This window comes from Lipophrys pholis (genome assembly GCF_963383615.2).
Source record: "Lipophrys pholis genome assembly, chromosome: 4".
NCBI lineage: Eukaryota > Metazoa > Chordata > Actinopteri > Blenniiformes > Blenniidae > Lipophrys > Lipophrys pholis.
Genome location: NC_137637.1, coordinates 2,582,982 through 2,596,984, shown reverse-complemented (window position 1 = coordinate 2,596,984; position 14,003 = coordinate 2,582,982). Strand labels below are relative to the sequence as shown.

Below are 14,003 nucleotides of genomic sequence, written 5' to 3'. Positions count from 1 at the left end.
CACTGCATGCATCTATATTTAAATATCTAAATGCAGACGCATGCGGGACGTCTGCACCGGTGCGTCCTGGAATGATTGAAATCAAGATTTGTGAACTTGTTTGTTTGGACTCTACTCTGTAACTTTGCAATACACAGAAGGGACAGCTAAGAGTTCAAATCAGAGCATTTCATCACGTTCTATGTTTGTACAGAGGTCTGCACCGCAGATAATTCCCATGTCCTGTTGTATGAGATAGTATAAATTTAACTCGGCCAGAGGTCAGCCTCACTGAAATACTACACTAGAGATAATTTAAGTGTGTTTCAAGTGGACTCACACCCCGAGGGTCTGCTGGGTGTGATAAACTTTCTCCGAGGTGGTTTTTCAACGTGGGATAATTAGCTTGTTCCTCCCTCTTCTGCTAAAGTAGAACTGCAGGTCAACTCGATAGTGAAAATACACCAGGTGGAAAATTCTTATCAATTCAGGGCCCCTCTGTGGACTTTGCATATTCTCGTGTGTGTGTGTGTGTGTGTGTGGGGGGGGGGGGGGGGGGGGGGGGGGGTCAGTCTGCCCTTCATCAACTTCAAAACATAAAAGTCTCATTGATGTTTAAAATTCATTTAATTTTCCACATCCAACTTTTTCTGCTGCATTTTTACTCCAAATTCTGCAGTGCATTTTCTTTTTGAAGACATTTTTCTCTGTCAGTCAAAACACAGAAGAAACTTTCTGTGGTACTCTCGCATGGTGTTGTAACAGCGACATCTAGTGGTCATACATAGTACGTCGCCTGACCAAGTAAACAATTAAAATGTTCTGAAGAATTTGGTAATTTTTGTTACTTTACCCCTAATCTTTCTGGATAAAAGCATCTGTACCTTTGCAAAGTTTAATGAATTTGTTTATGACCGTTACAAACCTGGAAGAAGTCCAGATGAAAAGTCATTTATTCAAGAAAAAAAAAAAAGACCAAAAGTCAGTGCTGAAGATCAGCCGATAACGACCAGATGCTTTTTAGTGTGTGAGAAGAAAACTGCTCCTTGTTTACAAACGCCACCGTGCCGACTCTGATTGAATTCCAGCTTTATTCAGATCATCTGCATACAATCGCACACGGACCAGGAAAACTTTAGCAAACCTCTGTGGTTGCAGCTCGCAGGGCCTTTCTGTGCGGCAAGCATGAAGGGAGTTCGGTGTGAAACGACACAAAGGAGAGAAAAACAAATGTACAGGAAAATGAACATAAGTTGATATCAGGAGTGTTTGAGGCCCAGTTTGTCCGTCCATGATGCCGCTAACAGGACGACATGGAGCCGCCGCTTTAAAAAAGTGAGGCAGTGAGCGGAAGTTTCCTCTCGTCTATTTCAGGAAGACCAACGTGGAACAAACACGTCTCACACTCGGTGTGAAAGTCGTCCTCGCACTACAGGTGAGTCAAAGCTCGCAGTTTGACTGAGGTTCCTGTGCGACACACACACACACACACACACACACACACACACACACACACACACACACACACACACACACACACACACACACACACACACACACACACACACACACACACACACACACACACACACACACACACACACACACACACACACACACACACACACACACACACACACACACACACACACACACACACACACACACACACACACACACACACACACACACACACACACACACACACACACACACACACACACACACACACACACACACACACACACAATTCAACCAATGCAGGATTTTCTCACGTTCTCGTCACTGTTAAATCTCAGACGGGGCGAAGGCGCTGGAGGTGTCAGGCACGAGACGTTGGAGGAGGGGTTCCAGCGTAGCAGCAGCAGCACTGAGGAGGACATTCTAAAGTTTTATGGATTTTATGAAGGGGGGGGTTCTAACCGTTTGTACAAATCAGCTCATTGAAAAGATCGATTGACTGAAGTCACAACCAAATGTACTCATTTCTTCCAATCTGGATGTTTTTTGACCTTTTGGGTTGAGTCTTGACCCTGAGTGTGTAAAAGGGAGCCACTGAACAGACACTTCTACTGTCGACTCTGCAGATTTTAAAACATTTGTACCTCAACATTCCTTAAAAGAAACATTTCTTACGGGATCTGTGGCAAATCGTACCATAACATGGACGCCATCATAAGACGGACCAAAAAAAAAAAAGGTTACGTTTTCAACACGATTACATTAAACATACCAGCAAATCAGTGGCTTCAGCCTCAAGTAGTCACAAGCTGAAGTCTAAATGTAAAGTGACAAAACGTGATATCACAGCAGTGTTAAGCGAGATTCATTTCTTTAAAGGTGTCTTTTCCTTTTGGAGTGCAAAACCTGAACCCGTTGACTGTAGAGTGTGCGACAGGTGTAAACTTGTTCTTTAGCACCGATGGTCATAAAATCTGGAACGACTCAGTCGTATCGGAAGAGCGTCATCGTCTCTGGGCTCGGTTCCTCGCCACAACAGGAATGAGAAGACCATAGGAACGGACACGAAAGCAGCATTTTGTTTGTTAAATTTCTAGCAGAAACGGGAATTATCCTAATTTTCTTATCCTGTTTTTAATGCAGAAGATGTGACTGACAAACGGATCATACGCTGGATTTTTACCATCAAAGTCCGGGTTTTGAAATTTGACAGTGACGTATTAATGATAAAGTCCTGCACTTTTAAATATATATATATATTTTTTATTTATATTTATCTATGTCTGTAGGTGTTTTGTCGTCATGTTTGTCAACACAGCAGAGCGATGACGACACAGGAAGCAGAAAAATGGCTGAGTCTTGTCTGTTTTTGCTTTTCCTTTTTTTGTCACTTGCTTCTTCACATTCCTTCCAGAAACAAGCCTCGTCCTGTTCCTCCACACACCCTTTTCCCTGCAAGTATGCACCTGAGCGCTCACCCGTGCACTCTGTGATTTGATAAAGCGAGCCGCCGGCTGTGGTGGCGTTTTCTCCTCACACCCCCTCCGGAAGGCTGGAGGTCACAGCCGGGGACCGGAGCTGGAGTGCATGCTTCAGGGTGAGAGTGTGGTTAGATATTGGGATGAAGGCTTGAGGACAGAGTAGCATGTCAGCAGCCCAGAGTCGTTGTCTCTTTACGTGGATGTCCGGGACCCGTTTGGTAACAGAGGGAAACGCGGGGGAGGGGCGCTCGCTGGCCAGCACGGCGAGCGAGCTCAGTTAGTGGCCCAGGCCTCCAGGTCCGCCATGTCGTCGTCGTCTTCCTCCTCCTTCTTTTTGGCTGAAAGTGGAGAAACGGAAACAAAACTTTAGGTACATTTAGTCACATGACACAGGAGAAACACAGCCACGAGGGATGCACCGATACTCTTTTTTTTTTCTTCTCCCAAGGACAAGTACAAGTACTGATCTTCAGCTACTTGCCGATGACGAGTACGGATACGAGTACTTATTAAAATGCCATGAAGCCTAATTTCTATTCCATTCGCAAACGATTCCCAGAGGACATGTCTCAACGTGACGCACACCTCCAGCAGCCTTGAAGGCTCTAGTATACGACTGCGTTAAAACCCTTATCGAGTGTATCCGGCCCCGTTTACATGACAACAAATACGAGCGTATCCGCAAAAACTTTCTTCACTTTTGGGGGATCCGTTTTACACGACGCCGGTGTTTGGATCCACTGCACCCGTAATGTTTTCATCCCGGCTCCCAAGGTGGAAAGATTCTTTCACGGTGGCGATTCCCTCGTGCAGAGAATACCCGGGCGCTGTTACTGCGCACCCCCCCACCTACTTCGTAGTAAATAGTTCCTTCTGCTCATCCACTAGTAAACAAACATGGCCGACCCGTAGTGGTTTGACTCGTATTCTAGTTTTGTCGTCCATTTCGGTAGTTTAATAGTTGAGACTCTCCCCTGACATCATCCAATTCGTCATCAGTCCATATAAATGTCGAGTTTTATCCATTTTGTTCATGTTCACTGTGGTCAGTATGTCTGCTGCTGCTGCAGTGGAAAAGCTTCCCCTTTTTCAAAAACAATGGATTAGGTGTTGTCATGTGAAAACGGGGCCTCAGTCAGACTTTAATCATGTTTAGCGTGTGGCGTCGCTGGTGTGTCAGTCCTGAAATTCTTTAGCATATAGCATTTAGCATATAGCATGTAGCATGTAGCACGCCTCGGAGTGAAATCCTCCTGATCCACTGAGCAGTTCGACATCGTTCTAACTCTGCTGGTCCAAATATCTCTGGTGATAAAGTTGCTGATGTTGTAAAAACTATCTTCCTCCTCCTCTTGACATTTTGTCAGAACATAACTTAAAGTCTGTCTTACTTTCTTCACTCTCATTAATGTTAAAGAATCTCCAAACCACGGACATCGCTCGTCTACCTGCTGCTGACGTTGACAGATGATATCCGTGCATCTCTAACAGTTACAATATGCAATAAGAACGACAAAGACGAAGAAACATTAATCATAAATCAAGAGTGAGAACTGTGTGTTTGTGATGCCGTGCCTGGTCTGGATGGGAGTGACGTTGATGGTACGTTGGGTAGAGGAACATCTTCTGCTCCTTCGATTCCCAGGAGATCTTTGTCCAGTTCTTCCTGCTCCAGCTCCTCCAGCTCGGCCATGAGCTCATCCTGGACAAGGAAAAGATCCAAAGGTTGTAAACGAAGAAAAAGGTAGAAAAGCACAGAGTTTAGGGTGGAAGCTCATTGACTCATCTAAATTTGTGGCATCTTGAGATGTTTTTGTAAAACGAGGCTTTGAACATTAAAAAAAATTTTATTTGAAGATATGAAATTCTACTTCAAACAGATGAAACTTAATTCTGACCATTTGGATGGTAGATTTCTATCTTTAAAATAAAACGAACAGAGGAAATCAGTGGGATTAGCACGTGTTTTGCAGATCTTTTGCTCCAATAAACCAAACAGGCTCGTCAAAGTGTCTCATCTCCAGTTACACTTGGTCTCTGATCACCATGCAGCTTCTCTGTTCTCACCTCGTCGAAGTCTTCCCCAAAGCCAACCGGTCTTGAAATCACGTCGGAGATCTCCTGTGCGATTTCCTGCTGTTCTGTGATGTCGGCCATGAGGTCGTCCACTTTGTCGATGTCCCTGTGAAATAAATGCGAGAAATGTTTCACAAACTTCAATCAACCGTAAAACATCTTCAGACTATAGTTAAGGCGTGTACACAGTGATGGGACTTGAATCTTTGGTCTTACACATGTCATACAGTGTGAGGGGTTCACAGATGGAATTTTTTTTTTACATTTATTAAACTCAACAACCTGAGATCAGTGATCTTTTTTTTTCGCCAAACAAGGCTATAATTATCATAAATCTTTTTTTAATCACTCGATAGGAGAGTCGTTAGTACAAAAAAAAAAACTGCTTAATTTTCACGCAGAGAGTAAAGTCGGGGGCCATGATGAGCATTCAAAGGTAAACAGCTCAATTTCAACATGAAAACCCTTTGTGATCATTTCTAACGACCACCCGTGTCCAGGCGTCTCTCACATGTGTCCGTGGGCGGCCTTCATGGCGTCGGCAGCGAAGCCCATGTTCTTCAGCACTTCGGTGTTGGTGTTGGCGTTCTCCAGAGCCTCCCTCTGGAACTCGATGGTGGACAGTGTGCCGTCGATCTGAGCCAGCTGCTTCTCGTAGCGTTTTTTCCTCTTCAGGGCCAGCAGGGCGGCTGCACGGAGAGAGAACGGCGAGCACGGTCAGTCTCACCACCAATCAGCCCGTCCAGCTCCAGCTGATGAACCACACTCTGGTCTGCTGGTCTGGGGATTTTTAACCCGAAATAAAACTGGAGACTTTAGCTTTACTTTTATGGCCTCGTTTAGATGGTGCAGAGAACAACGGGAGAACACAGACATTCTAGTGGACCGACGACCAAGTTGGATTATTATTACAGTGACTGTCAAAATAAAAGTACCAAGTCCCAGGAGAATATGGACCTGGTCAGCTACTGAGCATGTGCAGTAGCAGCCTTTCCACCGTCTACACAGAGGAGTGTATTTGAAAAGTTGGGCTTTCAGTGAGTCCGAGCAGCGTTGTCATATCAACAAACACCCAGAACGCAATGAAAGTTTGGCGCTTTTGCTTGAAAATGCTGCCGCGTAAACACGGCCTTATTTCAGGTCTCTTAACCTATGATAGGTCACTAAATAATGTTTTTGTAACAAGATGTCAAGAGTTAAAAAAAGCTTTTGCAAAATAGTGTCAAACTACGATAAATCACTCATATTTTACCGCCTCTCCAACAATCCCAACACATTATTGAGTACAACTGTCCTTCAATACAATGTGGTATTTACAAAAAAAACTAAAGAGTACATCAGAGTTTTGTAGACTTATTGGTTGGATGTGTTGTGTAACCAATAGTTTAATGTGTCCAGTTTATACATTCAAGCATAGTTCATCGCTTTTTCAAGATAAATGCATCAATCTGGAGCTCCAACTGGGAATATTAGATCTTCTGCAAAGGCCAATGGTGCCGGTCACTATGGTAAGAAAACACATTTGAAGAAATATTCCATTTATCCCAATAATAGATGCTTTCTTTTCAGACATGAAGACCTCTGGTGATAAACATTGCAACTATGCAGCTGATGTAGAGACGAGTTAGCTATGCATAATATGAAGAGGTATAAAGAGTCAAACATACTTCCCGACACTGAACCGATAAACTATGTTGTAAATCAGGTTTCAGAGTAATCTCAGTACGAGGAGGACGTTTATGAAGAGGTTGGAGATGAGCTCATAGGCTGGCCTTCTGGGAATCTGTAGGAAATATTCCCAGAAACCAGAGTCTGATCAGGCTGGCCTGCTGATCGGGCTTCAGATAGATCAATAGCCAGATACATTGATATTCATACTACTTGGACTTATTTAGATTGTTAGATTAGAGTGATTAAGACTCTTTTTCCAAAATATCATGGAGGAAAATATTGTGCTCACTTTCAGACATCTGCGAGGATTTATCCCTCAGAATATATATCAACAGACACGGTTTGCTTGTTAAGCTTGAATTTTGTGTTGACCAGAGAAAACAGAGAGAATATGTGAAAGAATAAAACCTGGATAACAACAGAGACCTGAACACACCGTCAGTTTAAAGTCACCAGAAAAGGGTCAGAGACTCCAGAAACACCCCCAAACATGCATAGAGAGAACATGCAAACCCCAGCGGGAAAAAATAACAGCCTACAGGATTGTTGTAGTCGGGAACATTCAGACACCGACGTTAACCTGTTTCAGTTGATCCGATGTGACGTGTGAACAGGCACCAAAGCGCTTTCACTTTAACTCAAAGTGTTTCCTGAGGCGGTCAGGAACGCATCAGACCACAGAGGCTGTCCAGTGTGACCAGCTTGTAGTGAGGATGTGTCCAGAGACGGTAGTATTGTAGGAAAATATGTCACATGTAAATGTCAGCCTGCGCCCTGTTTTTGTTTAAGAGAATGCGTCGGTCTGAATTATAAAGTCTTTAAAACTCTCCAAAGAAACTATGAAAAAGAACAGGGATGGCCATGTCTGGGCATCTGCAGAGACGCGGAGCCTTATAGCGACCTGGACAGGATATCGTCCAGCGCAAGCTGGATGAGTTGTAACGTAACCAGGCCTTCTAGCAGAAGTGAGTTGGAAGTGGTAACACAATTTGAAATTAAGTGGTTAGCCTGACACACAAGTGTTCTGGGCAGTCTGCATCTGGGCTCACCACGTGATCGGATCATCCAAAACGCACCTTAACACCAGCTCTGAACGGGCCTGCGGTAAAATGATCACAGACTAAAGTCACATTTACACTACTTTTTCCAAGTGAAAATGCAAAACTCTCATTATGTTTTGGGGTTCGTTTACATGAAAACGGTGCATAAAGACACTGAAAACGTAACTAAAGACAACATGTTTTCATTCAAAACGTTGTGTAATCGGGCCCTGATAGTTTCAGAGTTGAGCAGAGTCCCGCAACTGGAAAATTTGAAGAGAATATTAGTTAAAAATGCTAAACTGTTGCAGGATATTTTGAATGAGATAAACAAACCATCTCAATGTCTTTGGAATTTGTATTTCTATTTAACAGTGCTTGTTCTCTCTTAGACGCTTTGTGGGATGTTAATATTGATGACCTTCTTCTACACTTCAGCTATAGAAAGTTCATTTGGTCAAACAAAACTTAATTAGCCACATTAAAACCATAACTCAAACATCTAAAGCATCTTTGTTGGACTGAGGACTTTTATCTAAATACATTAACTCAATCAAAAAGAGTGGAAATATAAAGGGGAATAGAATGTTAAAAGACTAATCTTAAACCGAACACATTACATCAGGATAAATAAAAGTTTTGAGTAAACATTTTGACAATCAAGTTAACGTGGCGTTTCTTTCAGATTATTGGAGATATAACCCACGTTGGAGCTTGAGTTTTAAAGCTGGAAGATCACTTTTCTTATCGTTATCCAGCCAGTTGCCTGATTACTTGACTTCCAGAATAAACCTAATTTAACTGATAAAGTTGACATTCGTGCCTCACGTAAACAGGCGGTGTTTCGGATTAACTGGTTTCCTTGTGGACTTGTGACCGACGTCGTTTACTGCTGATAATCGCAAATGTTATAAACCCGACAGAAACCCGTAGATGTCCCGGAGAGCGCTGCTTACATTAAACCTTCGAACTGTCACGACTTTTGTGAGTCTCATTCCCGCCCCCCCAACGTTTGCTGTTTCTAGTAGTAACACGGGACACTAAAGAGAGTGGGCCACCAGTTAACATGGAAACCAATACATCCAAAACACCGGCCAGATGACAACTTCACCGTTAGCCCGGAGGCTAACCAACTAATTAACTCGCTCTGTCACTCACCTCGTTTGTTTTTCGTGCCATTTTTCTTTGCCGTTATGAGTTCCTGCTCGATCTTCTTCTCTAAAAAGTCCTGTTTCTTGGTCAACATCTCCTCCGTCTCCCTCAGCTTCTGGATCGCCTCCTGGGGTGTCGGCGCTTTCCCACCCTTACCCCCGCTCCCGAATAACTTCTGAAGCAGCGACATTTTGGTGTTGAATTTGAACGGGAACCGGTGTGTTGGGCCTCCACGACCAGGTGGTACTCTGTGACAGTAGACAGATGAGTGTTAGTTTGCCGAACTGCCCTTCTCCTTCTTGCCTCTGCTCCTTCTGTTGTTTTTCTCTCTACTTCCGCTTCTCCACACAGGCCTCGTGATGTCATTACGTCAGCGTGACTCATGCGTGACTCGTGCTTTCTCGCTCATGGCAGGAATTCCCCGGCAAGATTTTAAGTATTTTAAAAAGGCAGCGTTAATGTAATGTTTTCTAATTTTAGTTACTGTCAATTGAAATAATTAATCACATTACAATATTATTGTCTCTGAATTGTAATGCGTTTTACTATTTTCGCATTACTTTTGAGGAACTTTCACCAAAATAACCACAGAAGGTTGTTTTTTTTATTCAAGTCAGAACAATTGAACAATAAAACAAACACAGACCATTCACATAATTTCACATTCAATTATAAGCATTTTAAATAATAAAAGACACCTCTATTATGGAAGCTATGTCTTGTGATTTTTAAAAAATGAAAGGGTTTAAATGTTTTTGTCTGATTGACTTTCAATGATTTTCTTTCAAATCAACTTCCTGAATATCCACTTACGAATTCAATAAGCCCCCCTCTCTCTCTCTCCACGTATGTATTTAGATTCAATTTTAAAAGTCCTCAGTGCTTCTGAAGCCAACTATATATATATATATATATATATATGATCAAATTACAAGAGGAAATGAATAAGTAAAACAAACGAGGATCACAATAAGTTGTTCTCAGATTTAAGGAAACAAAATTTTTCTTTACTGTAACGTTACCTATACACTTGGAGAACAGAGCCAATTCATTTCTGAGAGCAGGCCATGATGGGGAGGATTTTGCCATACAAGCTCTGTGAATATAGAATTTGGATATGATGCCAATAATATTGACCAAAAATTGAATTTCTTTGTTTACCACGTGTAACCATCAAAGTCTGTATTGTTTGACAAGAGAAGAACTTTATGTTCACAGATCTTTCTATCAGCACTGAAGCACATTCAAAAAATAGATGCTCAGTTGTTTCCACATTATCGTGACATAAATGACATTTTTCTACCTCAAATTTAAATGCTTTTTGAATGAATTCATTTCCTGGTTAAAGTTCGTTTAGTATTTTAAAGTGAATTTCTTTATATCTGGAGAAATTTGAAATTTAATTGCCACTATTTAATTTTGATTATAACCTTAGAGATTTTTAATCTTTCTCACTAATCCAAGATACATTGAATAAACAAAACACGATTTTTACATCATTTTTTAATTATTTGATCTTTTGTGTAAATAAAATCCATATAATTGCCATTTAAATTTGGTCAGTTTGGGACTAGATTGTTGTCAAGGTTGCTTTTAATTAAATGAATAAACTCTATTGGGAACAGTTAATAATTTTCACCTTATTTTTTTCTCTAATAGAGCAATTTAGATGATATTTATTGTTAAATTTATCCAATTCAAGTATTTCGCCATTTTCATCCAACAGATGCCAAAATAACCACAGGACTGTGACTTGGCATTCTAAGTTGCTGAAATGTTGTTTATTGCAGTTGGTCGTACATCCAGTGGAGGTGATATTGCAGAATGCCATTGTAGGCCCTGAAAACTACTTTAAAAATAAATGTTCTGGCTGCAGCCTCAGGCAGTAGATCATCTTAAGTTCAAATGGTGAAGAAAGATTGAAGTAACCCTGCGTTCAATGGATATTTCACAAAGTTGTATTGACAGATTAAAGCCAATAATGTGTAGTTTTACAGAATATTTTCAGTTACAGAATGGTAATATGTGACGTCAGCTGTAGGGCCTGTAATATCTGTCATAGAAATAAACTGTGTTGGGAAAGGGTGGCAGAGTTCACACTTTACCCACCGGGTGGCGCTCTACTCCCAGACATTGCACTGATAAGCAGCGCTGTGGTAGTGGTGTGTATGAAAATCTGAACTGTTTCATAATTACTTACAGTATAACACAAAAAACTGAAGAAGAAAACTATAAATTTGCAAAAAGAAAATGAGCACAAAAACCCCACCAAGAGAGTGTCCAGTTTCTATTTAAAAATCCCATTTTATTAGATTAAGTTTAGAATTTGCCTCTGCGACTAATGTAGTATTTCTATTTTATTCTATCTTTTATTTGAAATTCATGTTTCAGTGACAGACGGTTATTTTTTGCAGGCTGGACATAATAAATCGTATTGTGTCAAGGTAAATTCCCTGTGCTGCATGGTGGCATAGTGGTTAGAAAAGAAATACTTTATTAATGCCAGAAGGAAATCCATTGACTGATGGATGTGGCTCCCATGTATGGCACTCTATCCGTCCAATAGGTGCTGGTTGGGGTTCAGTGTCTTGCTCAAGGACACTTCAACATGTGGAGATGGGGAATTGAACCTGCAACTTTTCCGATCGAGAGACTCTACCGTCGGAGCCCCGGCTCGGCCCAAAGAGAGGAATCCCAGGTTGAAGTTCAGACTTGAGGGTCTTTCTGTGTGGAGTTTACTTATTCTTTCTGTGTGTGCAAATCTCTACTTTAGTCTGAAATGTGAAGCTTCTAGAGTTCTCCTGTCGGCTTCTCCTGTTGGCTTCTCCTGTTGGCTTTGTTACTGTGACTCCCGCCACATAGCCAGTGAGTCACTTTTATTCCAACTATTTAAATTCATTTTCATTGAGAAACAAACCACCTTTGGTGGACTCTCCTCAACCCTCTGTGTATTTTCCCTCTTTGCAGACGTTCAGATTCCACCACACTTCCATTAAAAGCACGTTACCTGCAGTCACTCCTCTTCTGATGAAGAGTGCAGCCCCCCTGCGTGTTATCAGGTGTGCCTTGCTTTACGTCAGAACACTCGGTACTTTAACCTCGTACTCCTGTTTGCTTGGAATCACGCTCCGAACGGTTTGGGCAGATTCCAGGTGACACACGTCACAAAGTTTCTCCCTGCTGCTGTCGTCACACACACACACACACACACACACACACACACACACACACACACACACACACACACACACACACACACACACACACACACACACACACACACACACACACACACACACACACACACAGAGTTTGTTTAAGAAAGTAACGTTCCGGCTGCCCCGCTACTGCGTGATTTTGTTGTACTTCAGGGATTGTCTCCTCAGATTGTGTTGTTTTTGTGCAGATGGGCGTGGAAGTTTGATCAGCAGAAACTAAAAGCTGATTTAAAAGTGCAAAAATGTCATTTAAATGGGGACTGGAGTCGATCGCAGCCAACATAAGAGTCACCAATTGACCAAAGCCAGCGATCAAAACTTTTCTGGAGGCACAAAGCTCATAAGACAAACCCTCCTTCGTAAACGTCCATATTTAGTTTCTGGAATCCAAAAACAATTAAACAACTCAGGCCCCGTTTCTTCTCATTTTATAAATGAAAACACAACATTTCTGGAGTGTTTTATGGACCCGTTTACATGACAACGGTGGTCAAAGACACTTAAAATTGAACTGTTGGAAAACAGCTCCCCAGATGGAACTTTTTGAAAATGCTGCAACTCCGTCACAGTTGAAACGATTAAAAACACAACTTTTTGAAACCACTTGGGCTCCGTCTGCATGTAGACAGTGGAAACGCGCCACTGCGCATAGTAAATGGTTCTTCTGTACATGCTCAGTAGACGGACACTTGACAATGTGGACGACGTGCCTGGATTGCACCTGATAAGTTTTCCATTGTTTTTGAAGCAACAACTGTTTTCAAAAAGTTGCGTTTCCCTCAGTTTCCACGGAGTCAGAGCATTTTCGAAAAGTTCCACCTTGGGAGTTGTTTTCAAATCCGAGCCAGAGGGCATCTTTTTGGCAAATAACACAGACATTTATCCCAATAAGAGCATTTAAGAGCATTTCTTAAACCAGAAATGATGAGATTCATCTGATTTTGTTTTACTCCTACTAGGAGATATAAGGTATAAAAGTAACATATCCTGGTGTTTTCAAAGTCTTGAATTATCTCTAAACATCACATTATAAACATTGTCAGGGCCAATAATTTTAATCGGTGCCATATAAAAAGGGTTATGGAACTTTGTGTTATAATAAAATAAAAAAAATCAGATTTCAACTGTATTTTTACTTTATTTATGCTGTAAAAACAAACTGTTGTTCTGAACCTTCTGGGCCACAGCAGGTTGTCCGAGGCCAGAAAACTACAAGAAATCAAAAAGCATGTCAGAATTGAAATGTGTTAATTCTCTGGTTATGTTTCACTGAGGAAACACCCACGGAGGGATCACTGGTCGTCTTCAGCTGATAATAACTTTGTTTCTATACCCAGCCTCTCTTATCTTTTCACTTTAGAGATACAAGAGGTCAAACTCTCTCTTCTTCTTATCATAAAGCAGAGATACAGGGTTATCTTCAGATATCTGCAAAAGATTGTGTACAATATACACATGAAAGCTTTCGGCCTCATTCATACAAGTCCATTCTTACGTTTCTTATTTTTTGCACTTTTAACTCATAAAGCGACTGTCAGGAGTTGTACTGTATTGCAGCATTACGGGGCTAAAAAAATGAATTGAAATCATACAAATAAATAATCTCTTTAGATGAAAGGTGCATTCCCCGAGCTGCATATCTGCATGTGCCAGTTTAGGACAGAAACCTGGTTTATCTTTGACAATATGTACAGTATAAGCTTGCTGAGAAACATCCAGTTCAGCTGCTCCTGTAAACAGTCCTGACATGCAGGCGGTGTCACATTCACTTGTTTTTGAATCTGAAAGAAGAAAACTCCAACACACCACTCGTCTGATTGTGTTCATCCATCACCTAATAATCCCAGAAGAGAGCTCTTATCATCTGAAACACTAATATTTTAACCCTACATTATCATTTGAAGGGAAATCAGGTGGGAAATTGT

General features: G+C 41.5%; 1 protein-coding gene across 1 annotated transcript; it reads right to left on the bottom strand.

Annotated features, from left to right (window-relative positions):
* Nucleotides 1-1,052: 1,052 nt before the first annotated feature.
* Nucleotides 1,053-9,218, bottom strand: LOC308109180 (charged multivesicular body protein 4b-like). Its single transcript, XM_080462593.1, has 5 exons — nucleotides 8,867-9,218; nucleotides 5,509-5,686; nucleotides 4,989-5,103; nucleotides 4,497-4,623; nucleotides 1,053-3,259 (listed from the first exon to the last, which is right to left on the bottom strand). Exons 1-5 carry the CDS (start codon nucleotides 9,048-9,050, stop codon nucleotides 3,195-3,197), a joined length of 669 nt encoding a protein of 222 aa, XP_080318719.1. The 5' UTR covers nucleotides 9,051-9,218; the 3' UTR covers nucleotides 1,053-3,194.
* Between the last annotated feature and the right edge of the window lie 4,785 nt (nucleotides 9,219-14,003).

What these genes read in the sequence shown, in the direction of transcription:
- LOC308109180 (XM_080462593.1), bottom strand. Translation starts at nt 9,050, where the DNA reads ATGTCGCTGCTTCAGAAGTTATTCGGGAGCGGGGGTAAGGGTGGGAAA. An exon ending in TTGGGGAAGACTTCGACGAG is followed by an intron (nt 4,624 to 4,988) that starts GTGAGAACAGAG and finishes TTCCTTGTCCAG; the next exon opens with GATGAGCTCATGGCCGAGCT. An exon ending in GTCACTCCCATCCAGACCAG is followed by an intron (nt 3,260 to 4,496) that starts GCACGGCATCAC and finishes CTCCACTTTCAG; the next exon opens with CCAAAAAGAAGGAGGAGGAA.